The 26,009-nt window shown below is 40.8% G+C and overlaps 1 protein-coding gene and 1 long non-coding RNA gene across 2 annotated transcripts in view; one reads left to right on the top strand and one right to left on the bottom strand.

The window, feature by feature from the left end:
- The window catches only part of LOC129394007 (uncharacterized), a 170,851-nt gene extending 153,444 nt beyond the window's left edge, over positions 1-17,407 (top strand). The window contains exons 2-4 of the long non-coding RNA XR_008621185.2: positions 9,250-9,398; positions 11,886-12,078; positions 12,907-17,407. This is a non-coding gene — a long non-coding RNA (uncharacterized LOC129394007). The remainder of the gene's footprint in view (positions 1-9,249; positions 9,399-11,885; positions 12,079-12,906) is intronic.
- The window catches only part of AQP9 (aquaporin 9), a 48,668-nt gene that overhangs the window by 9,868 nt on the left and 12,791 nt on the right, over positions 1-26,009 (bottom strand). The window contains exons 2-4 of the mRNA XM_003827892.4: positions 9,247-9,373; positions 2,837-2,974; positions 1,007-1,125 (exon numbers count right to left, since the gene is read on the bottom strand). Of these exons, the coding sequence (XP_003827940.1) occupies positions 1,007-1,125; positions 2,837-2,974; positions 9,247-9,373 (384 nt within the window). The remainder of the gene's footprint in view (positions 1-1,006; positions 1,126-2,836; positions 2,975-9,246; positions 9,374-26,009) is intronic.

Below are 26,009 nucleotides of genomic sequence, written 5' to 3'. Positions count from 1 at the left end.
TTGCTGAAGCCACGCAGGAAGTTGGAGGCAGAACAGCTATTTTAATTCAAGCATTCAGACTCTGCATCTTGGATCTTTACAACTCACATTTACTCGTCAGTCTTTCAAGCTCCAGACAAAGGGCCAAGCACATAGTGAGTTTTTAATGAACACTTGTTGCCTGTTTGATTTATTGATGAAAGTGGAAAGTAAAAAAGCTGAGGACATGAGGGCATAGTTTTTCATCCATACATTGAATGGAGGTGGGCATAGCTGATGAACTGGAAGATCCATTTTATACACATGCCCATTCTGATCTGCTCCACTGTATAAGTCCTGATCATAGAGGAAGAACTTAGAGATACTGAAAAATATAGCCTTCCTTCCACTGCCCTGACCAAGATAACCAGCAGCCTTCTTGGGACACAGTAAGGGAAGAAGAGTCTTTTGAGTTGACAATGTTAGTCCTGCCATAAGCTGACCAAATAGGTGTGCTATTGGTTACACCACAGTATGCTTGGGTGCTAGAAGCTTGTTTAAAGGTCAATAAGCAGAGATACTTCTAGCCACCTTGAGAGTTTAAATAAATAAACCTATGCACATGGTGAGACAGAGAGGATTGATGATCCCCTAGGCTCAACTACCACCCTTCACAGTCTTTGATTTGAAATAGAAATATCTTCTCTTGTGGCCTCCACACTTAGACCACTTGTTCAAAAGAGTCAATAGTGAAGTGAACTCCATTTGTGTCTACAGGGATTGAAATGTTTAGTCATTCACTCTTTTCTGGATCTCAACTAATGTTAAACAAGTGTATGTATTAAAGAGGAAGGAGAAAACTTTTCTGGTGGTATCAGCTCCTTGCAAAGGTAAAACGATTATCAAGAAAGCTTGGGTTATGCCCAGCAACCTCTGCCTTTGGAAATATAATCTCTCCTTTCTGATTGGTCTCTAATTCTCCAATGCATTCCCCTTATGAGAGCATATCTTTTCACCAAAGTTAAGTCTTTGTTGAATCTACACTTACTTGATCTGCAAATGCGTTCGCCAGAGATAGATACGGAGCTGGATATGTTGCAAAAATGTGTGCTGTTGCATTTTCTCCCACGATCAGCAGTTTTCCACCAGCAAAGTCCATAAGTCCATCTATGAAAGAGAAAGCTCTGGCACATTAGTGTTCCCTGGGAAGAGTTGAAGGAGGCCTGTGCCAAGCCTTGTGCTAAACAACCAGTGACTCAGGTTGAGCTTGGCATAGCCATGTCATTTGTCTCTCTCTACTTCCGAGGAATGATAGTTTTAGAGATGCCCAGGTGAATCCCAGGATGGAGGGTCAAAGGAAGAAGGCCCTTGGCCTCTCTGAATGGCCCATTGCAAACTTGGACAAATTATTCTTCGATGGGGTCCTGGGAATGAATTCTGTTTTGGGGGAATTCTTGGAGTTTTCGAGGTCAACTGAAAGCCAAAGTGGGGCTTGGTCTTGCTCCAGGAATAATTTGTAATTCCCAGAGGGCTCTCAGTAACCCCTAATACCACTCCAGAATTTGAGGGTGTTGCAGTATACTGAAGATGCCCTTAGAGCCAGGGGTATTGCAGCCACTGCCACAGCTAGCACTGACCCCAGGCCATTCTTGCCACAGCAGAGGGCTCTGAATTTCCTGTGTGTTCTTGAATTCCATTTTAGCCCTTTTAGACTCTAATTCTCAGAGAGACACTCTATGGGGAAAAGTCCCTTTCCATGACCTATTTCTTTTCCTTTTTTTTTTCTTTTTTTTCTTCTTTGGAGACAGGGTCTTGCTCTGCTGCCCAGGCTGGAGTGCAATGGCATGATCCTGGCTCACTGCAGCCTTGATCTGGGCTGAAGCAATCCTCTTATCAGCCTCCTGAGTAGCTGGGACTACAGATGTGAGTTACCACACCTGGCTTATTTTTAATTTTTTTTCTGAAGAGATGAGGTATCCCTATGTTGCCCAGGCTGGTCTTGAACTACTGGGCTCAAACGATCCTCCCACTTCTGCCTCCCAAAGTGTTGGGGTTACAGGCATGAGCCACCACACACCCAGCCCTCCGTGACCCATTTCTATAAGGCCTGGTTCATAAATTCTACTTCCTAGGGTCTTCAGTTTGGGTAAGTCATAATGTATTAAGGCTTACCTTGGGTTAGAAGGAAGGAGCTGCTTTAACAGTTGATTTCATGGGAACACCAAGGTGTTTTAGTTTGAAAGGCCTCGAGAGTCATCTGATTCAATTCCCTCATTTTCCAGAGGAGGAAACTGAGGCTAGTCAGATCGGATGACTTATTTAAGTTGCACAGGTATTTACTGAACAGCTAGAGCTAAAGTCTGGTCTTCTATGACCAATACTGTGTTTTTCCCAAGAACTGTTGCAGAGTGGAAGCCCTGGCTGTTTGATAGAAGGGCAATGAGGCTCCCACCCAGCCCACATCTCTGCTGTGTCTCTTCCTTCAAAGACATCTTCCCAGAGTCCTTCTCTCAATACTTACTGGTCACACCTTTGCCACCAGAAAACACCTCCTTTCCCAGCCAAATCAGAGACAGCAATGGGGAAGCCACTGGCCTATTGCTTGTTGTATGGATGTTTATGTTGTAGTGCTGGCTTGGCACAAAGACAGGCTTCCTTTAAGTTCTGCTCCCCATTTAAGATATGACCATTTTCATTAACAGGATTCACGAATTTGCTGGAATGGTAATATGGCCTCATTTTCTCAAATTTAGAACTTGCTGTCACTTGTGGAATGCTTCCCGTCCTTGCTTTTTCTCACCTGATGCCTACCAAGTAATTCTGACTTTCACATTATGCCCAGCTCTTCCTAACCTTAGGACTCAGGGACTTTACTCACCATAGTAAATGCCAAAGACGGTTGCAGCCCCCACAAAGGCTCCCAAGAACTGGGCTCCCACATAAAATGGCAATTTGAACCATTTCATCCGTCCAAAGAGACACATTGCTAAAGACAGAGCTGGGTTGACGTGACCACCTGCAAGGGAAGATTGGAGAAGTGAGAGGGCAAGTTAGGAAGAAGAATATACAGAAAACCATCTAGAGACCTCAGGTGGAATTCAGTCTTCTAGGTAGAGAACTACAGCCTATGAGGAGAAAGAGGGGTGTGTATGCACGTGAAAGAGAGAGTGTGTATCTGAGCAGGGAGAGAAGGAGGAATGATCATTTTCATGGCATCCTTGGATAACAGTTTAGAATGTTTATCTTGATGAAAAGAGAGTCAGGTATAAAAAGAAACTTGATGTGCTCAAGTGGCTGTTTTTTTAATAGGCTTGAATCCCTCTATCTATAAAGCAATCACCCCAAACAGACTGATGTAGCTATATCTTTTAAAAGTCAATATGCTTATCCAATATATGTATAAGATTTAAATCTATATCTAGCAGTTCCTCCGGCCATGCCCAGAGGATATGAAAACAAGCTCAAAAGAGATGTATCTTTAAAGGAAAATGACTGTGGGTTGCTGAGGGTGGGGGCATAGTTGATTTTGAGGTGGTCACAGTGTGAGTGGCTTGTTCTCAGTTCCTCTGCATAAACAATGCATTTCTCTCCTATACAGAAATGTAGCAACCCTTTCCTGAGCCCAGCCCAAGCTCCAGCTAGAGAAATCGGCTTCCTTGACTTGCATCCAGCCATAAAATCAAATAGAGAGTTTGCTCTGTGGTTGGTCTCTAACATCCCCAGCTGGCTTTGCTAGTAACAACAACAGCAGCATTTATCAAATACTTGCCAGACACCATTGTAGGGTTAGTAGGTGGATTTGATCCTCTTAAGAACCCAATGAGATGAGTACTACTCCAGTTAACGGATGAGAAAACTGAGGCATGGACGGAAAGTAAGTTTCTTAAGGCTACATGGTCAGTAAATGGAAGAACCAGGATTCAGATTCAGGTTTATCTGAATTCTAGAGCCTATGTTTTCTGCTATACCACTTCCAGCCCATCTTCACTGTGTTTATAAAGGCTTCTCTGCTTTTGTGGGCAGAAAAATAAATAAAGAATTTAAAAAAATTGTCTGAGCATATAGGCTCACTTCCTAGTGAAAACAGATGTTCATTTGAGGAATACAGATGACATTTTTTGTGGAGGGGGAATCAGAGACACCACATTGAGATGTGGACTTTCAGGCTGTGGCCTTAGTTGTAAACAAAGGAGGGACGATGGTGGTGATGATGATGATGATGATGATGATGATGATCCTGCACAGAACCAATAGGTGCACTTGTTTCCAGAAGCCTCTACCACTCCCTGTGGAGAAAGCTATGCTTTCTCCAAGTCTCCAGGGCAAAATGGACTTGCAGTGGGTGGGGGATTCTGGCTGCTGCCTAAGCCACAAGAGTCCTTTCTTTACCTGCCCCTGCCACTCAGTGGCTACAGTGAGCAAGAAAATGCCAGTGTATTGAAGCACAGATGATTTCCTAAAGCCTTATAAACACTTCAACTGTTGTGTTTTCCTTTCAAATCCAGGAAAGCCACAGTTCTGGAGACTAGCAGTACACCTTACCAGGGAAGGCTAGAAACAGGGGTTAGGAGGGAGGAGGGGGCACACAGGGCAGTGGGAAGTTTCTCTTCTCCCAGAGGCTTGCTGTAGAGTAGCTGCCTCCAGCTGCCTGGAGGTAGCGATTGTGAAAGGAAAAGGGGTGGGGGGCCAGGTGCAGTGGCTCATGCCTGTAATCCCAGCACTTTGGGAGGCTGAGTTGGGTGGATCACAAGGTCAGGAGTTTGAGACCAGCCTGCCCAACATGGTGAAACGCCGTCTCTACTAAAAATAGAAAAAATTAGCTGGGCGTGGTGGCAGGCACCTGCATTCCCAGCTACTCGGGAGGCTGAGGTGGGCTAATTGCTTGAACCCAGGAGGCGGAGGTTGCAGTGAGCTGAGATGGTGCCACTGTACTCCAGTATGGGCAACAAGAGCGAAACTCCGTCTCAAAAAAAAAAAAAAAAAAATTAGTTGGGCGTGGTGGCTCGCACCTGTGATCCTGGCTACTCAGGAGACTGAGGCAGGAGAATTGCTTGAACCCAGGAGGCAGAAGTTGCAGTGAGCAGAGATTGTGCCACTGCACTCCAGCCTGGGCGACAAAAATAAAAAACAACAACAACAACAAAAAACCAAGGGGGCCGTAAGTGATCACCTCCAATCCAACTCCCTTGAGTTTAGTCTACCAATGGGAGATTTCTTTGTTTAACAATTTCGTCTTCCAAAATAAAATTTCCCATAAGTAGGTTTCTGTTTGTTAGCTCCTCCTAAGCATCCTGAGGCTGGAACTATTATTTACCTTGGGTCTCACATGATGCAAGGCACTTAGTAGGTATTCAATATAAAAGCTGAAGAAATAGGCAGGGCATGGTGGCTCACGCTTGTAATCTCAGCACTTTGGGAGGCCAAGGCGAGTGGATCATGAGGTCAAGAAATCAAGATAATCCTGGCCAACATGGTGATACCCTGTCTCTACTAAAAATACAAAAATTTGCTGGGCATAGTGGCATATGCCTGTAGTCCCAGCTACTTGGGAGGCTGAGGCAGGAGAATCGCTTGAACCTGGGAGGCGGAGGTTGCAATGATCTGAGATTGTGCCACTGCACTCCAGCCTGGTGACAGAGCAAGACTCCATTAAAAAAAAAAAAAAAGAAAGTTGAAGAAATAATCTGGGGCCTTATTTAGATAGCTCAGACTACAGAGATCTACAGAGAAAAATAGTTTTTGGGGGGTTAGAGAGGGTATGTCTGGAAGGGTGCTTTGCAAAGCAATGAGGAAAAGGGCTGGAGAGGAGGCAGAAAGGTTCAGAAAGAGAGGTGGACAAGTGGCACCCTGATGCCTCTGGTTAGAGGCCAAGTGGCTGCTAGAAATTTCTCCCCGCAGAGATGAGTGGTCACCCTGGCTTATCACAAGGACAAGGAAGAGCAGTGTATTGGAAAGAACATGAGAACTAGAGTCAGAGAGTCCTGCACTCAACTCTTGGCTTTGCCAAGGTTGCTGGGACAATCAGATTATTCACATAAAGGGCCCGCGGGCACAGCTGGAGCCCACAGGGCACAAGATGAAAGTCTTAGGTGAGCAGAGGGAACCCCTTCAGTGTTCTGTTCTATGCAAATCCTCTCCTCCTCGCCACCCATACACAATCCTGTGATCAAGATAACCCTATATTTTGTAATGAAAGCAAGTCTATTTGCTTTTTCAATAAGTTTATTTTAGTCATAAAATACTACATCAATAGCAATTGCCATTAGACAGCCTAAATGCTTTGCGCAGGATGCTACATAATTAGGGTATTACGACCTCTGACTGACTGGATTTGACTGGAACATTCCCAGGGGAGCAGGATGCTGTAACTTCTTTACAATAAGGTGATGTTTTATATTTAAAAGACAAATATCTGCTGACCTCACTAGTCGGTGACCACAAAATAGGATCCCATTCATATTTATGCCCAGTATAAATTGGTTACTTTTGGAATCTTCAAGCAGACCTTACAAGCCAGTATGTGCCCACAAACCAGTATGTTAGCTGCAGCCACGATGAGAAAGTCACCTCCCACACACAATCCTCTCCTATTCCTGCACCTGCCAAAGCTGATACTGATGCTGTTGTCCACACAGATGTCATGATGGGCCAGTGTGTTGTGCTGCATGTTCCCAAAATGTTCCCAAAGCCACCAGTCCTTAGGGAGCCTGAACTGTGCTAGATTCCAAATAGAGATAGAAAGATAAGGACTGCCTTTCCAAGCCAGTGCTACTATTTTCCAGCCAGTCTCAGACACCACTCTGTTTGTATTTTAGGGTCTCATAGTTGCTTGTAAACATTTTGGTCAGGTCCTGACTCTCACCCAGAAACAGCTTCTACTGAAAGAAGTCCCATCAGTTTTGGCCCTTACTCTTGTAACTATAGGGATTCAACCCCAGTTTAGAGGCCACAGAAGACTTCACACCTTTTCTTCACTCCTTCTTCTTCCTGCTGGTTCTTTCCCTTTTTTCCTCCTACAGTGACTGCAGAAATCCCCAGGTATATCAATGGACAGAAACAGATATGGATTGCAGTGGTGAAGGGTGTTAACAGCAGTGGTAGGGTCTGGGGCCAATTAATTCTAAGTAACTATTGGATGATGTTCAGTTCAGGGTGTTATGCAGGCAAAATACTCCAAAACCATGTCTCTACCTAAAAAAAGGCTGAAAATATGGCTACACCTACATTACCTGGTGAACTCAGTGGGAGCTTATAGGGGGAGCAGTTAAGCCTTGGGATATTTAGGGCAGTCCCCTGGTTTTTCTTGTGCCCTTCTTGGAGTTTGCCTTGAGTTAAGCAGTAGAGTGCTGGGATCATAGCAAAAGCTGGACAAAAGTTTGAATGGAGACACTGTGCATGCTAACAAATCACATATATAGGAATCTGGGAGGTCAAGGTTGCAAAGATCTGTGATCCCACCACCACAGTCCAGCCTGGGCAACAGAGTGGGACTCTGTCTTAACCTGGACGGCCCTTGGATCTGAGTCTGGCTGTAATATGGAAAGGGTGCCAGCTGGTCAATGGCCATTCCGGATGCACAGCCCAAGGAGCTCCCAAGGAGTCTAAGCAATCGTTCTTCAGTGCTACAAAGGCAGTGTTTGCTAGGAGGCCAGCCAGCTTAACTGCAGGATCCTCTGCCCAACTAACCTGCTTGTAATGCCCTTCTCATAATAGAGCATTGTAAATGCTGTGTAAGAATGGGGATGTGTTGGCTGGGTGTGGTGGCTCATGCCTGTAATCCTAGCACTTTGGGAGGCTGAGGCAAGTGGATCACTTGAGTCCAGGAGTTCAAGACCAGCCTGGGCAACATGGCAAGACCCTGTCTCTACAAAAAAAATACAAAAATTAGCTGGGTGTGGTGGCTCGTGCCTGTAGTCCTAGCTACTTGGAAGGCTGAGGTGGCAGAAGGTAGAATTGTTTGAGCCTGGGAAGTCAAGGGTGCAGTGAGCTGTGATCCTGCCACCACACTCCAGCCTGGGCAACAGAGTGAGACTCTGTCTTAAAAAACAAAAAACAGGCAGGGTGCGGTGGCTTACACTTGTAATCCCAGCATTTTGGGAGGCCAAGGCAGGTGGATCACCTGAAGTCAGGAGCTCGAGACCAGCCTGGCCAACATGATGAAACCCCGTCTCTACTAAAAATACAAAATAATTAGCCAGGTGTGGCAGTGTGTGCCTGTAATCCCAGCTACTCAGGAGGCTGAGGTGGGAGAATCGCTTGAACCCAGGAGGTGGAGGTTGCAGTGAGCCGAGATCGTGCCATTGTGCTCCAGCCTGAGGGAGAAAAGCAGGACTCCCAAAACAAAACAAAACCAAACAAAAAACAAACAAACAAAAAATGAGGATGTGAGCTTCACTGTCATGCAGATCATGCGAGCCTGGATCAAATCTTGGCTCTTCTTCTTTACCAGCTGCAGGGCTTCCAGTTATTTACTGACTCCCTCTCAGGAGGGATTTCTCTGTAGAATGGAGACAGTAATACCCGCCTCAGAGTGCTGTTGTAAAGGAGAGGGAGATAAAGGCAGTCTGGCATTTAGCACAGTGCTCAGCAGGCATGGTTTCTCAGTTCCCTTTCTTCTCTTCTCACCAAGTCTTGACTCAATGCTCTGAGGACCCACACCAGGCTGCTGAAAGATTCTGAGTGTCTTTGGTAACCAGATCATTTCCACAGTCGCTTCCTAAGTGCCCAGACTGCATTAAATTATCATTTCATTTTGCTTTTGAGAACCATGTGAATGGCTTCTAATCAGTTTACTTTTCAGGGCAGCATTAGACTAAGACCTTGTAGATCAGATCTGCACGTCCGTGAAAGCACCATCCATTTTGCAAGAGACCCAGAGACCCAGACTCTTCCTGTTTGCTATAGATAAAGGTCCAGGACTTGCCTCTGTTGGAGTGACCTTCACTGGGCTATTTACAGGGTATCTGGGAGTTGGATTCCAAATGTGGACTAGAGCAAGTAAAAAATCCCGTTGACTGGTGGAGAATAAGATGCAGCGGCCAGACTTAGGAATGAATAATTTATGAGCTCTAACCCCCATTTCTGTCTCTTGTTAAATGTTGCCTTTGCATAATAAGTTACTTACCATTGGTTGGTGATTTTAATTTTATCTATAAAAATGGGATCCAATACGCACCCTTGCAGGATTTTTGAGATATAACTAAATTAAGGTATGTGAAGCAGCCAGCACTGTGCGGGCACATCGGAGTGGCTGAATTAAGAGCAGCATTCATTATTTCTACTGCTTACCAGAGACACCGCCAGCCACATAAATGGCCATTGCAACTGCCATTGAAAATCCAACATTGATAGTGATGACCCCTCCAAAACGTCCTCGACTGAGAATAGCTTGGGCAACACAGCCACATCCAAGGACCTGGAATGAGAGGAAAGCTCAACAGGTAAGTGGGGATGGCTACTGTCAAAAGTGATGGAAACTCACAGTAGCAAGTATTTTTAAAGCAAACTCATGAATTGGGTTGCTTGGGTTTTATACAAATCAAATTATAATGATTCAGCTATACACAGATAGCAAAATGGTGGACCCAAAGCTGCATTTGGCTTACAGATAGATGAGTTTTGCTGCACCTGTGCAATGCTCAGATTTTGCCTACATTTATAAATCAGGACATTTCACACAATGATCTAGGTATCTGATTTTCTTTAAAATTAATTTTTTTATTTTGAGATAATTATAGACCCACATGTATTGTAAGAAATAATACAGAAAAGTCCCATGTACCTGTTACCCACTGGTTCCTTTTAATCAACCAGAAGATCTGGTTGTTCACAGGGAAATAATCGAGCAGTTGGGGATCCCTTTAAACAGAGCTTATGCCTTCCCAACTGGCTCACTTCTCTACCCTTCACTCATTTAGGTCACCCTCCTGGCCTCTGTAGGTATTTGAGTTTGACAGTTCTGTTCTTGTGGCGCCCAGTATAAAAGCAGAACCAGGCACACAAACCACCATACACACATCCAATAAAGGGGAAAGGCCATTTGTACCATGCATTAGAAAAAATGTCTGATGTGCAAGAAAACAAAGGAAAACCTTAGGGGGATAGATTTGGCAATCAGGACCCCCTTATTCTCATGTATTTTCTCTCTGATGGGGCTGTAGTTTCCTAGGGAGCAGAGGCTGCCAAACTCACTGCTTCTTGTATTCCCTATGGCACCAAGCCCAGTGCTGTGCTGATAGTAAGCATTCTGCAAACAGTTGCACAGTGAAGTATGATAGTGAGTCTTCCACAATCTTCAGCTGGTAGAGGATATTTTGGAGAATGAAATCCATATTGAGAAAGGTTTGCGATAAATATATGATGGTACATCCAGTCAGTAGACTGCTAGTCTACTGAAAAAAATAGAAACAAACAAAAAAATAGAATAAAGGAGATCCATGTATACCAAAGTGGAAAGACCCCCAAGGTATATTATTAAAATAAAAAAAGATGCAGAGCAGTGCTAAAACATGCTGCCAATTGTATTAAATACATTACATGCATTTCTTTTTATGTACATGATCTCTCTCCATGAATACACAAGCGGCAGAAATGGGGTTAGACCCTAATGGGTTGGGGGAGCGCATGACTGGGACAGAGATTGGAAGAGAACTTTTCATTGTATGTCTTCTGTTTTTTAAAACCCATCTGTTTTCTAATTTTTTTAAAAAAAATGGGCCCCACATATTCATTGAATAATCAGTTAAAACCATTTAATCACAGTCCATTAAAGAAATACTTGGTGAAGGACGGTTCTTGGGAAAGACAGAACAATTTCATACAAGTTTGGTAGGAAAATGAGACAGCAACTGACCACCAGCTTTCACCATGCTGTAGTTTAAAAAGCTAGTGTGGCCCTGGAGGCATAAGTATAGGAATTATTAGATGATTAGATGGAATCCAGTTGGGGTTTTATAACTAAAAAAGAGCAATTAACTTGAGGGAGGGCTTGGCATTGAGCAATACATATTATTTAGGGGCAGGAAAATAGAGCACATGAGGAAATATTTCAGAAACAAATATATTTTTGGAAAAAGAGTAACAATGTGAAGGCTTTTTATCAGGAAGATAATAACCTACTATTGTGTCTTTTCATATAGAGCTGAAAATGGAAGAGTCTAAAACTAAAATATGAAAGGTTGCACAGACAATTTTTTTATTGTGATGAATTAATTCTAAATAGCTCCCTCAGGGCTCATTTGTGAGGTCCTTTAGAGGAGAATAAGTTACAAACAAGAGATATTTAATACATATAGAATGATTTCTCTGACAGCAGAGAAATTACGTAGATGATGCTTTCATGTCCCTTCTAGTCCCCAGTTCTAAGATACATCCACTTGTCTTAGCAAGCAGAGAAAAGGTGGAGAGCTTTGTACCCTACACTGAATGTTAAATACAGTTACAGCAGGAACATGTCCCCTTTCTCTTTTCAAAAAAATCCCCTGAGTCCATTTTATAGCCTAACAATTTCACCTAGACTTGACATTATTTTTTCTAGAATCCTTATCTATTATAATAACTGTCGGAATTAAAACCACATTGGCATATTTCTTTCATTTTAATGTAAATCCAATTAAATGCTCTGGGCACAACTTCCAGGTGAACTGACATTTTAGTAGTATCTCCTAAAATGAGGAATAAAACAATACTGACAGCTGAAATGACTTGATTTAGACAACCAGGGCTAAGAAGAGACGCAAAAGAGAGAGGCTAGTCATGAGCTATTAATGCTTTCTAAATAAGCGTCTCCCCTCTTTTATGGTCCTGATGTACATGCACTTGTTCCAGTCTAGAGAGGACATAAAAGCTTTAAATGGCTCAAGTGGGTCCGTGGAGGCTTCTGCCTTGTCAAATTTCACTATGATTAATACTCCCCTCTTCCACTCTAGATGCTGAAATGGATTTTCTTAGGAGGATAATCAATGCTGTGTGCTGCAGGAAATAAGAGGACTGATGAGCAATGTGGGGACTTCAGTTACCCTCATCAGAATCGCCGCTCAGAAGATTGGAGCCCAGATTTCCAGCATTACATCTTAATTTAGAAATGTTTTACTGTAGCCTGAAAAGCAACGAGGAAGCCAGGTAACTGCCTCCTGGTTTGTTCCCTTGCCTGCCTCCTCTTGCCTGTATTCACAGCACCAGGCCAGCAGATCATTGGCATTCTAATATATCATGGGCTGCTTGCTGGAGATCTGGCCACCCACTCTGGTTCTCTCCTTCTGTGTGTTCAGTGTATTTTTTTTCCTCCAAAAATGAGAGAACTGTTTTTTATGGTATTGATGATAAAAAGTTCCATCGTGATTCCCTGATCTCACCTTCAAGAACTGCCGTACCTTTCCCTTCTTAGACTCAAAAAGAGCCCATTATCATATCCACCCTATCTTGATTTTCCTGGTCTCCCCATCTAGAAAGCATTTTTAGGTCTGTCGTCCATTCAGATTCTTCTCAACAAACCTAATATTTCTCCCCTGAAGTTCAATTGTAGTGTTTGTACTCTACAATAAGTACTTATTTACCTTCAAGTGCATAATCTTGATTTCATTATCTAGAAAACAATCTCTTGGATTCCTTTCCATATTAACATTGTGGATGTTCTAATGTATCATGGTCTGTAATATGTGAGTCTCTTTGATTTTATTCTGTCCCCTTGGGCGTTCTGCTTCTGAAGTCCACCACCCACTCCTCCTCTGCAGGCCTACAGACTTTTAAGATTTCTTCTACCTTCTTGACAGGACCTAGCACTTGCTCAATCTAGCTGCCTCCTCAAGAAGAATTAGAAAAGTCACAAAACCATATAGGAGATGGAGGGAATGACAAAACCATGGACACAATGAAGATCTAGCCTTTACTGTGTCCTTCACTGTGTCTTCAAAGTTCCTCATTAATCTTTTATTCATGTTCTCTCAATAGCTTCACCAAGCCTTCTCTTCTCTCATCGGCACAACCCACCCAACTGCCTTTCTGCACATAACACCACCTTCTAGTTGACTCAGCACCTATTAATGGATGTGAAGACCAATGGTAACTCTGAATATCACACAAACTTTGTATTTCAGTTATCCAGCACTGAAGAATTCACCACCCCCAAACTTAGTGGCTTAAAATGATAGCATTTATTTTGCTTATGAATCAGCAATTTGGGCAGGGTTTGGGGTGGCACGTCATCCCTGCTCTACTTGGTATCAAATGGAGTGGCTCGAAAAGTGGAACACTGGAATTATCTGAAAGCTTGCATATTCATGCATCTCATGGTTGATGTTGACTGTCCGCTGATACCTTAGCTGGCGCTCACAAATGGCTTCTCCGTGGGGCCTGGCTTCTTTACAATATGGTTGCTGAGTTCCAAGACTGAGCATCATATAGGATCCAGAGACTGTGCTCTTAAACCCTGTACCATGCCATCTCTCAGTTATACCATTTTGCTGGTTCTGAACTTGATAGCACACAGAAGGCATGTGATACAGGCATTCTCCCTACAACATCCTAAATAGGTGTTCACCTAACCCATATTGGATCACCTTTAAGGATAGGGAGCTCATTACCACATTAGGCAGCTTGTTCTGTATACTTTTTATTATTCCTGTGGTTGGGGCATCCTTCCTTACATGAAGTTGGAGGCTTCTTTCCTGTAACTTCTGTTCATTAGCCACAGGCCTACTGTTGGGACCAAGGAGAATAAGCCTTTCACATACCAGGCATTGCGATAAGTGGAGGGGCATAATGCCCTCCCTGGGTTCTCTCTTCGTTTGGATACTTGTCCTTTCATCTTTGATCTCTGCGTCTCCTCGGACTCCCAGTGAGTCTCACCTGGGTAAGCTCTACGTTGTCAGTGTCCCTCTTAAAACACAGAGCCCAGAAATGAACACAGTCTTCCCATATTTGTGTATCACATTATGACACGGTAATTAACCCTGTACCTTCTGACTCATGGCTTCTATTGCCATCTGGTGGGACACTTAGCCATGGAATGTTATTTAACTGTTTACATATTTATGCCTGATTTTCTCAATTTTATAAGAAGATTTTCAAGATAATATGTTGAACTTTTTTTGTCTCTGTAACAGCTTCTAGTATATTGGATGTAATTGAATAGCAGATCGTAGACATTATTTCCAGGGATGACACTTGTTGGCAATGTAAATGAACATGTTATTTCGCATTCTCAGCTTGCTCATATATTAAAGGGGAATAATGATATGTGCCAGATTTGAATCATATGGCTTTTTGATAAAGAATCAAAGGAGATAACATTAATGAAGGCAATATTTAAACAACAAAGAGAAATAATAAGGGTAGGATATTATTGTTTTTAGTATAAACTCAAAAATTCCAGTTCAGGGTGAATAGGTTAAGAAAACAGACCCATGAACTTAACTGCTAACTTGCTGCCTGGCAATAAAAACAGAGGAGAAAAGACATCTATAACAAATACATCTAGTTGAAGTACTTGCTGTTTCATTGCTAGTCATGGGATTTAATTTTGGTGAGAGAGGGAAAGCGGGAAGCTGATAAGATCTTCAAGTTGTTTTGACTATTTGTGATTACTCTCTGAAGATGGGCCATTTCATAATTGGCAGGATTTTAGTGCTTTTTGTAGGAAAGCAATGCTAGAAAATAGAAAGATAAATGCTTTTTTTACTATCAGGTTCCATACATGGAAGAAGGAAAAGACTTTCATTGGAAAAGGAAGAAAGACATTTGAAAGGCAGACTTCCTGCAAAACATTAATTGGTGGGAATTCCTCCAGTCATTCCCCATTACCCAGAGCAAAAATTCTGGAATTATTAATACCTGTTACTCCTTCCCCTTCTCTCCCTTGGCCACCCATAGTCCGTCATTCCCATATCTTGCAGAGCCTTCATCTGCAGCCTCCAATCAGTGTCCCCACCTCCAATCTCTCCCCATCCAGAGACCATGCCAGATGAAGCACCACACACCACCTCCCCACTGCTCAGGAAATGTCAGCTCAGAGTCCTCAAGCTGGTCCTCAGGGCTCTCCATTGCCTTACCTCATGATTCCCAGCCACCTTCCTTTCCAGTATTCTTTAGCACAGATCTTCTGCATCAGCCAGGCTGACATCCTAGTCACTTGGAGCCCTTTGAGCTGATGACACTTATTTTCATCCCTGCACATCTGCTATGCTGCACCTTTCAGAAGAAACACCCTTTCCTTGCACCTTCCCCAACTAAACCCAATCTATTCTTAATGATAAGCTGAAATCCTGCTTTCTCTATAGGACTTTCTCTGACAACAAAAGCCCTCATTGGCTTCCTGTGCCTACTCTATCACGTCTGCACTTTGCCATTTTATTATATACCTGCCACCTTGTCTTGTGGCACCAACCCCCCCCCCCAAAAAAAAACTATAATGTCCACCAGGGAAGTACATTTTTTTTCAGGTTAATTGGAGGAAAACCATACAAATTTATTTAACATGTATACATGGAGAGAACCACAGAGTGATTACCCTAATTCTTTATATTCCATGCTTAAATAATAATATCTGATGAAAGATATTAAAATATCTAAACTTAAGCAAGGGCACAAAAAAACCCATTTCTCTGCCTTCAAGAAAAAGCAGGAAAAGATAAAAAATTTAGTTTGGCCTATCCATCTGATAAGGGATTAATAACCATAATATATAAGGAGCTCAAACAACTCAATAGCAAACAAACAAACAAAATCCTAATAATCTGATTTTAAAATGGGCAAAAGATCTGAGTAGTCATTTCTCAGAAGACAGACAGTGGCCAACAGGCATATGAAAAAAAAATGCTCAAGCATCATTAACTATCAGAGAAATGCGAATCAAAACCACAGTGAGATAGCGTCTCACCCCAGTTAAAACAGCTTTTATCAAAAAGGGAATAATGGATGTGGAGAAAGAGGAACATTTATACACTGTTGGTAGGAATGTAAACTAATATAGCCACTATGGAAAATAGTGTGGAGGTTCCTCAGAAAACTAAAAACAGGACTGCCATACGATTCAGCAGTTTCAATACTGGGCATGTATCCAAAAGAAATAAAATCAATATGTTGAAGAGCTGTCTGCACTCTCATGTTTACTGCAGCACTATTCACAATAGCCAAAATATGGAATCAACCTAAATGCCCACAAACCAGATTAATGGATAAAGAAAATGTGGCATATATACGCAATGAAACATTATTCACCCATAAAGAAGAATGAAATCCTGTCATTTGTAGCAATGTGAATGGAACTGGAGGTCATTATGTTAAGTGAAATAAGCCAGGCATAGAAAGACAGACATCAAATGTTCTCATTTTTATGTGAGAGCTAAAAAAGTGGATCTCATGAAGGCAGAGAGTAGATGGGTAGTTACTAGAGGTCAAGAAAGGGCGGAGGAAAGAAGAAAGGTTGATTAATAGGTAAAAATATACAGTTTGATAGAAGAAATAAGACCTAGTGCTTGAAAGATCAGTAACATGACTATAGTTAACAATAATCTATTGTATATTTCAAAGTCACCAGAAGAAAATAATTTGAATATTCCTAGCAGAATGAAAAGACAAATATTTAAGGCAATGGATCACCCAATCACACTGATTTGATTTTTATACATTATATGAATGTGTTAAAATGTCCCATGTACCCCCAAAATATGTACATCTGTTATGTATGAATAACAAAAGAAGCGCAGGAAGCAAAACTACCCTGAATAATCCTCCTTTAAACAATGTGGAAATGATAAATAAACGGGAATCTTACTTAAAAAAAACCCAACTTAATTTGGGGGTAGGATATGAAATGTGAAAAGTGGGAGGTATAATTTCTAAGAAATACCAAGTGGGACTGCTGGGTACTTCTCAACTGAGCCATGACCCCTGTGACAAGCTGTTTATTGGACACAATGTAAAACCTGACATGGTGAAGTGATTATCACAAGCTGAAATGCTGGGAACGGAGAGGGGGAATAATCAGCCCACAGGTTTTTTTGCACGTAACCCTGCTCAAATCTCTTTTATATTTATTATGTCCTTTAAAGTGTAAAACAAGATAGTCCTAGCAGAATATGTGGTGCATAACAGACACTCAATAAATATTTGTTTGGTGAGTATGTAAGAACTGAGCCCTTTCAGAAAAGCAGTAGTTAATGAAGTTTAGGAATTCCGTAGTGAAGTGTTTGTGAATGCAGGCAACCTGGGGCCAGGGACCACCAGGGAACCTTAGAATTACCGCAAGAGGTCTGTGATTCCTTGTGTGCATCAAACATTGTCCAAAAATGGAAAAAATAACATGTCTTCTATCTACCTTTTGTGATCTTGTATTTTCAGAATTAATGAATACTAAAAGAATGTTGTAGTGTATAGAGTTCTTGAAAATTTTTAAAGTTAAAAGGATCTCCTTGGGAAAGATTGTCATGGGTTTTGGAATAAATACTGTACAAAAAATTTACCATCTTGACTCATCTGTTTAGGGTAGCGTGAATAAAGGAATACTAGGTATCCTCTATTTAGTTCATTCTTTGTGCCAGGTTGCATGCTAAGTGCTTTACTTGTATTCCCTTATCACTATCCCATTATTAACTTAACAGTTATAACATTCTGGGAGGTAAGTAGTATTATCTCCATCTCGTGGATGAGCAAATTGAGGCTGAGAAAGATCAAAGCAAATTGCCTAATTTTACATCACTGTAAGGAGAGAGAACCAGGATTTGATCACAGGTCTGTTTCAGTCAGAGGCCCGAACTTTTAGCCGTCACACACTGGATGGAACAAGAGGTCATCAGATGCAACAGATGCCCCCAAGAATCCATGGAAATCTTCAGGGAGGATACTAGGTTTTCCATAGGATGTGGAATAGGGGCATCGGTTTTTCTATCTGCATGTTGAAAAGCAAAGGGCTGTCTGGGAAGGTGAGGACTTGAAGACCCCAGGTAGCAGCCATCTGTTCCCAATCTATCCAGTATAAATGGCCTCATTTGTAAACCAGATGTGTCAGTCCAAAGAGAAAGGGCTGAGGCTGAAGCTATTTGTCTCCTTATAGTTCCTGGTCTTCACCAGGACAAGTGCTTTTCTGGTAACAATAAGTATGGTCACCCTAGTTCAGAAAATATACAACACTTGCGCCTTGTCATCAAAGCTTCTCAGGGACCTAGAAAAGAAAATCCTTTTCAGCTCCAATTTCCCTTCCTTTCTCAGAGATGACTGAGATATTTTGGTGATTATCTCCAGCTTTTTCAATTTATGCAAAATCGATTTTCTGCTCACTTGATTTCTAGCTCCCCTTGCACAGACAACTTCTGTTAGATGATCAAGCACCCACCAGTAGAAAACTAGAGTGAAAGGTAGAGTTAAACCCTTTCCTCTCTTGTTCTGTCTCACACACTCCTCTCCATAGTGTCTTCCAATTTTGTGGTTATCAACGCACACTCCCCGCTAACGCTGATTCAACGTGTCTAACACTGGAAGTGAGTATGGGCCTAGAAGGGGCCTTTTCCACATGGATGAGCCACACCCAACAGCCACACGGGTTTCTGTGGCACTGGTCAGCATTTGGGGGCACTAACCAGGGAGTTGAACAGTTCCCCCAACTGCCACCTGCCCCCTTTATTACATTTTATTTAGCTAAAGTCAAACAAGTAAGCCAGGTGGACATTCTAAAATGCCCCAATACCTCCAAGTCTCACCCAGATGGTATGTATTCATTATTGTTCTTTCAAAGACTTTCCTGGGAAGCAAATCCAGTGGTGCCAGTTCAGAGCACATTTGCTCTGTGCTATGTGGACAGCAGCAACATGACCCAAGAACATGAGTTCTGTGTGACTGCTTTACCTTGTACCCTGCTGCAGGTCTTCTTGGATATAGGAAAGGAACACATTTAAATTATTAAACAAAAATACCCTCAAGTAGATATTTTGTCATTAAATGATGCAAATATTTATAAAAACAGAAGTAAGCATTAAAAGAGCATATCTGTGGTAACACATTTTAAATAAACAGATTTGTGTGTATATATGCACACATATATGTGTGTTTGTACACACGTATATATGTGATATGTATATTCTCATTTAATCCCCTTTAGGAGGAGGAAAGTGCTCCTGTTTCCATCTAAGGAAACCTTTGGACAAAGAAATTAAGTAATTTTCCTGAGGACATATGTAGGGTAAGCGCACCTGACAGCAATAACTTAAGCCTACCCTTAGCCAGATCCTGTATGGCAGATGCACCTGAATGTTCTGAGCTAGGGAATCTGGAAGTGGCCAACCTAGAGATTTGTTCCCTATCTATGATAAACATCTGAACCCTGGCCAGTTCCATGCAACATGGGCTGTACAGGGGAATGAGGCCCTGAGTTTTGAGTTAAATGAAGGTTGCCAGGTGAAAGTCATTAAGAGGAGGGTGTTAAGTGAAAATGCTATATAAACTGCATGCTATTTACAGGGGATTGCAGTTTTCCTGCCCAGTCTGTGGTTACTGGGCTGCGAGGTTACGTCCATGTTGACAAGGAGTTTCTTGACTGAAATGCGCTATGTTCGATGAATGATTTAATGTACTATGTAATGTTAAGGATTTTTAGTATGGGTTGATATTCGTGTTGGCTAGTTTGAGTTGTACAGTTGATATGGTGAATGTTTTATAGTTAATTGGGGGATTGTTAATACGTGGTTATATGTATGCAGATTATATTCTTGATGTACTTTAATGTATTAATGTACTATATATGATTAAACAATTATAGTGCAATATATTATTCATGAGATTAACAGTAATGCATGAAGTATATAAAAGCACTAATGTATTAGTATTAGTTCGTTAATACTGACATAGTAGTTTAAGTGTGTGCTGAAAAAAAGTACAAGGAGTAGTTTAATTAGAATTTCAGCTTGGGTGTTGACAGTGAAGCTGAAGTGCTTTTTTCCTGAGTTGTCCTGGAGAGGGAATTCCCCATTTCTGTTTTACAAGACCAGAGAATTGAGTTATACTACAAGGGCAGTTTCATTTGAGTAATTTGTTTTCAATTAGGGCGGTAATTGGTGTAAGGTGAAGATAGTAGAGAAGTGCATAATAGATGCTGTTTGTCTGATGATAATAAAAGGGTAGCTGACTGGCTGCCCTCCGATTCATGTGAGTGTGAGACTAGTGGACGGAATACTATGCTTTGCTGTTTAGACATGTGAGGTATAGGAATAACTGCTAGAATAAGAATGGAAGATATAAGGGCCAGTACACCTCCTAGTTTATTAGGGATGGATCATAAGATTGCATATGCAAATAAAAGGTATCACTCTGGTTTAATGTGGGGCGAGGTATTGAGGGGGTTGGCTAAAGTGTAATTATATGGGTAGCTCAGAAGATCAGGTGAAAATAGTACTAGAATTATTAGGAAGAGGAGGAGGAGAATTAGGCCTAGAATATCTTTGATTGTGTAGTAAGGGTGGAAAGTGATTTTGTCAGGGTCTGATGAGATCCTTGAAGGGTTATTAGATCCTGTTTCACGTAAGAACAAAAGGGGAAAAGTCGCTAAAGCTGCAATGATGAAAGGTAAGATAAAATGGAAGGCAAAAAATCGTGTAAGGGTGGCTTTGTCTACTGAAAATCCACCTCAGATTCATTGCACAAGGTCAGTTCCAATATACGGAATGGCTGATAGTAGGTTTGTAGAATAGGTTTGTAAAAACTCAGAATATTTGGCCTCATGGGAGTACGTAACCTATAAATGCTATTGCTATGGTCGTGAGTAGCAGGATAATACCAATATTTCAGGTTTCTAGAAATATAAATGAACCATAGTATAAGCCTTGGCCAATGTGTAGGAAGAGGCAGGTGAAAAATATTGAAGCGCCGTTAGCATGAAGATAGCGAATTATTCAGCCGTAGTTTACATCTCGGCTGATATTGGTGATTGAAGAGAAGGCAGTTAAGGGATCTGATGTGTAGTGTATGGCCAGAAATAATCTGGTAGTGATTTGGAGAATTAAGCAGGCACAAATAAGTGAGCCAAAGTTTCATCATGTAGAAATGTTGGATGGTGTGGGAAGATCAATGAATGAATGACTAATAATTTTTATTAGCAGGTGCGTTGTGCATATTTTGGTCATTAGTGTTCTTATAGTTGAAATACAATGGTGGCTTTTCATACCATTAGTCATGGTTATAGTCCATGTAGGAATAATGGCTTATGCTTTATTTTTATTAAGTATTCTTTTAGTTATAGGGTTTGCAGGTTTTTCTTCGAAACTGTCTCCTATTTATGGGGAGGGGATAGGGTTAATTATTAGTGGTGCTGTGGGTTGTGGTATTCTGTTGAATTTTGGTGGGACTTTCGTGGGGTTAATAGTCTTTAATTTATTTGGGTGGTATAATGGTTGTTTTTGCTTATACTGTGGCAATGGCTATTGAGGAATATCCTGAAACATGAGGGTCAAGTATTGACATTTGAGGGGCTTTATTATTAGGATTATTAATAGAGTTGGTGTTAATTTGGTGAATGACTGAGTATGATGGGATGGTCATTATAATTAATTTTAATAGCATACAGAGTTGCATAATTTTTGAGGGTGAGGGGGCGAGGTGGTTGCGTGAGGATTCTGTCGGTGCAGCTTCTTTATACAGTTACAGGTATTGGTGGTAGTTGCTGGTTGAACGTTATTTGTCAGTATTTATGTTGCACTTGAAGTTACTCAGGGTGATGATTAGGTAATTAAGATTAGAGTTAGAAGAGGTAAAATAGAAAAGGAGAGGAAATAGAGTTTCATTAGGCCTTTTGGGGAAGATATGGTAATGGAGGCTGATATTTGAGTTTGTGAAATGGTTTTTGGTATGGACTTTCCTAATCAAATTATGTCTAGTAGAAGTGAGGCTAGATTTTGGCTTGTAAATAGGCTTGAGTTGGGGGAGCTCTACGGTGGATGGTGGCTGAGTAAAAACCTAGTATATTGGAGAAGTTAAAAGTCTGTAATTGATACTTTAGCTTAAGGTTATTAGTTATAAAATTTAGTTCTATTGCTAGTAAGAGGCCTAAGGTGGTCACACCTAGGGCTGTGAGTTTTAGGTGAAGTGGCATAGTTGTTTAGGGGGATGAAGTGGGAACAATATTATTGGTAATGAGGAATCCAGCGAAGATACTGCCGATTATTAGGTGCTTAATTGGGTTAATTAGGAAAGGGTTATTTTTGTTAATAATAATCAGTTGTGAAGCGAGGTTGTCCTATCAGAGCGAAGAAAATAATTTGGGTACTATAGACAGCTGTTAGGGAGGTTGCGATAAGAGTAATAGAAAGGGCTCAGGCGTTGGTATATGATGTGTTTGCAGTTTCAATAATGAGGTCTTTAGAATAAAAGCCTGTGAGGAAAGGCATACCTGTAAGTGTGAGGCTGCCAATGATAAGGGAGGAGGAAGTGAGGAGTAGAGTCTCGAATAGTCCTCGTATTTTTCAGATGTCTTGTTCATCACTGAGATTATGGATGACGGATCCTGAACATATATAGCTTTTAAAAAGGCATGGGTGCAGATATAAAGAAATGCTTGGTGTGATTAATACCAATTGTGACTATTACAAGGCCTAGTTGGCTTGAGGTGGAGAATGCTACGTTTTTTTTTTTTGATGTAATTTTGTGTTAGAGCACAAATTGCTGTTAATAATGTGGTGATGCCCCTACACATAATGTAAAGGTTTGGATTCGTAGATTATTTTCTATTAAAGGGTAGAAGCAGATAAGTAGAAAAACTGTACAACTCTAGTGCTAGAGTGGAGTAGGGCTGAAACTGGGGTTGGGCCTTCTACAGTGGAAGGAGGTCAGGGATGAAGGCCAAATTGAGCTGACTTTCCTGCTGCTGCCAGGAGAACACTAATTAGTGGAAAGGAATTGGGGGTAAGATTTAGAATAAATATTTGTTGATGCTCTCATGTGTTGGAAAATAAGAGGAATCATGCTATAGCTAAAATAAAGCCAATATCGCCAATAGTTTATATAGGACCATTTGGAGGGCTGCTGTATTAGCATCTGCTTGGCCATATCATCAGCCAATTAGTAAAAAAGACACAATTCCCACACCTTCTCATCCAATAAAAAGTTGGAAGAGATTATTGGTGGTAACTAGAATTAATATTATTGTGAGGAAAATGAGTAAATCTTTGAAAAATTGATTAGTATTAGGGTCTGAGTTTATATATCATATTGAGAACTCTACAATAGATCAGGTAACAAATAGTGCTACTGGGATAAATATTGTGGAAAAGTAGTCTAGTTTGAAGCTTAGTGGGAGTTGAAGAGTTTGAATTGTTACTGTCAGTTTGAGATAATTATTTCTTGATCTATGAATATGTATATTGTTACAGGGATGAGGCTAGTAATAAAGACACATGCAATAGATATTTTTACGTAGTATGGGTATCAATCTTTTTTGCAGGGGTTGGCTAAGGTAGTAATAATTGGTAAGATTAAGGGAATTAGTGTTTTTATAATAGTGGTATAATACATGCTTATTACTTTTACTTGGAGTTGCACTAATATTTTTGGTTCCTAAGACCAATGGATAGCTCTTATTCTTTAAAAGTTGAGAAAGCCATGTTATTAGGGATGGGAGCATGAGTTAGCAGTTCTTGCATACTTTCTCAGTAGATAAGAAGTTGCAGGCTTCTATTATTAGATCCACAATCTAATGTTTTGGTTAAACTACATTTACAGTATGCAAACCCATAATAATCTTAGGGTTTAAGGATAATAGAAAGATAGGTGCAAGGTATATAAGTATTAATGTATTTTCTTGTGTAAATGAGCATTTAATACTGTCAATGTAATACACAAGTGTCCCTCATTGTGTTGTGATTAGTATATGTAGGGAGTAAAGATCTGTAATTAGTATATTAAGTCTTATAAGCATAATGGTGATGTTTGATCAAGAGAATAAAGCCATAGTGATGAAGAATTCTCCTATTAAATTAATAGTAGGGGGAAAGGCAAGGTTAGTAAGACTTGCTAAAAGTCATCAAGAGGCTATTAGTGGAAGCAGTGTTTGAAGGCCTCAGATAAGTAATATAATTCGGCTATGGATTTGCTCGTAGTTCGAATTTGCTATGCAGAATAGTAAAGATGAAGTGACTCCATGGGCAATTATAAGGGTGACTGCACCTGTAAAGCTTCAAGGGGTTCAAATGAGAATAGCCATAATAACAAGTGCTATATGGCTTATGGAGGAATATGCGATAAGTGATTTTAAGTCCATTTGTCATAGACAAATAGAGCTTATCATAACTATTTCCCATAAGGATATGAGGAAGGGGTAGGCTATATATTCTGTTAGGGGGTTGAGGATAAGGGTAAGCCGTTTAATACCGTAGCCACCTAGCTTTAGAAGTACCTCTGCAAGTACTATTGAGCCAGCAATAGGGGCTTCCACGTGGGCTTTGGGGATTCATAGGTGAAGTCCATATAGAGGTATTTTTACTATGAGAGTCATAATACATGCTAGTCATATAAGATTATTAGATCAGGAAGTTAATAGTTCTTGGGTGGTAAATATTATTATTATTATTATGTTTAGTGAACCCAAGGTATTTTGAGTATGGGTGTGATAAGTAGGGGAAGAGAACTATTACAGAGTTTTTTCTGTGGGGGTGACTCATTGGAAAGGTGATGTTGGCTTGCTAGAATTACAAGAGGTAATAGTCAGGTTGTTAAGATTAGAAGGGCTGATGTTAGTGGGTCAGAGGAGAAAGTTAGTGAGAAGTTAGATGAATTATCATTTAATTGGGTAAGATATAGTAATGAGGCTGATGAATAGGTTGTGGATAGTTATGTTAATTCAGATTATAGAGTTATTACAGAGTCATGTTGGTGGTAACAGTATAATTGTTGGAATAATAACTTTTAGCATTGAAGTAAATTTAGATTTTGTACATAATCTAGGCTGTATGTGTTGGAGATTGAAACTAGTAAGGCAAGGCATACTGCGGCTTCGCAGGCCGCAAATAATAGGAGGATAATGGGATTAGGGATGCTAGAGTGAAATGTATATTTAAAGTTATAAGAATAATTATAATGAGTATTGATAATACTATACCTTCTAGGCATAATAGGGATGATGTTAAGTGGGATTGATAGACTAATATTCCCAGCAATGCTATGGTGTATGTTAATATAATATTGATATAAATAAAGGGCATTTGGTAAATATAGTCTATCATAATCTAATGAGTCGAAATCATTTATTTTAACTTAAACTATCTACCAATTCAATTCAGTCTAATCCTTTTTGGGTTCATTCATAAGTCAAGCCTAGGATTAAAATGATAGTTAGTATAAGGGCTGTGCTGATTATTAGTGTCAGGTTGTTTGTTTGAAGGGCTCATGGCAGGGGCAGTAGTAGAGCAATTTCTAAGTTGAACAGGAGAAATGTGGTGACCACTAGGAAGAATTTTCTAGAGAAAGGAAGGTGGCCAGACGTTAATGAGTCAAATCCGCATTTATAAGGGCTGGATTTTTCTATATAAATATTAAGTTATGGGAGTCAAAATGTAATTGCTAGTAAGGTGTCGGTCACTAGGGCTAGTGTAAAGCTAATTACTCTTTTTCAAATATTATCAAAGCTTATTGATTGGAAGTCAATGGTATTGCTTATACTAAAAGAGTAGGATCCTCATCAGTAGATAGAGACATATAAGAATAGTCTTACTATATCTATGAAGTGTCAATATCGGGCAGCGGCTTCAAAGCCAAAGTGGTGGTTAGATGTAAAGTGAAATTTTAGTTGGCAGAGGAGGCAGATAGTGAGAAATGTTGACCGAATAATGATGTGAAGTCCATGAAAGCCTGTGGCTATAAAGAATGTTGAGCCATAAATTCCATCGGAGATAGTAAAAGGGGCCTTGAAATATTCTGAAACTTGTAGGAGGGTGAAGTATATGCCTAAGGTAATTGCGATGGCGACTACCTTCCATCAGGCTGTGGTGAGCTCAAGTAATTGAAACTCCTGATGCAAGAATGGGGTAAGGCCACAGTGGAGTGGGTCTGAATGGCAAATGCCCCTCTGAGACAGGGCA

Source organism: Pan paniscus, chromosome 16 (genome assembly GCF_029289425.2).
Source record: "Pan paniscus chromosome 16, NHGRI_mPanPan1-v2.0_pri, whole genome shotgun sequence".
Taxonomy (NCBI): Eukaryota; Metazoa; Chordata; class Mammalia; order Primates; family Hominidae; genus Pan; species Pan paniscus.
The sequence above is the reverse complement of the archived record's forward strand: the minus strand, read 5'-3'. Positions and strand labels throughout refer to the sequence as shown.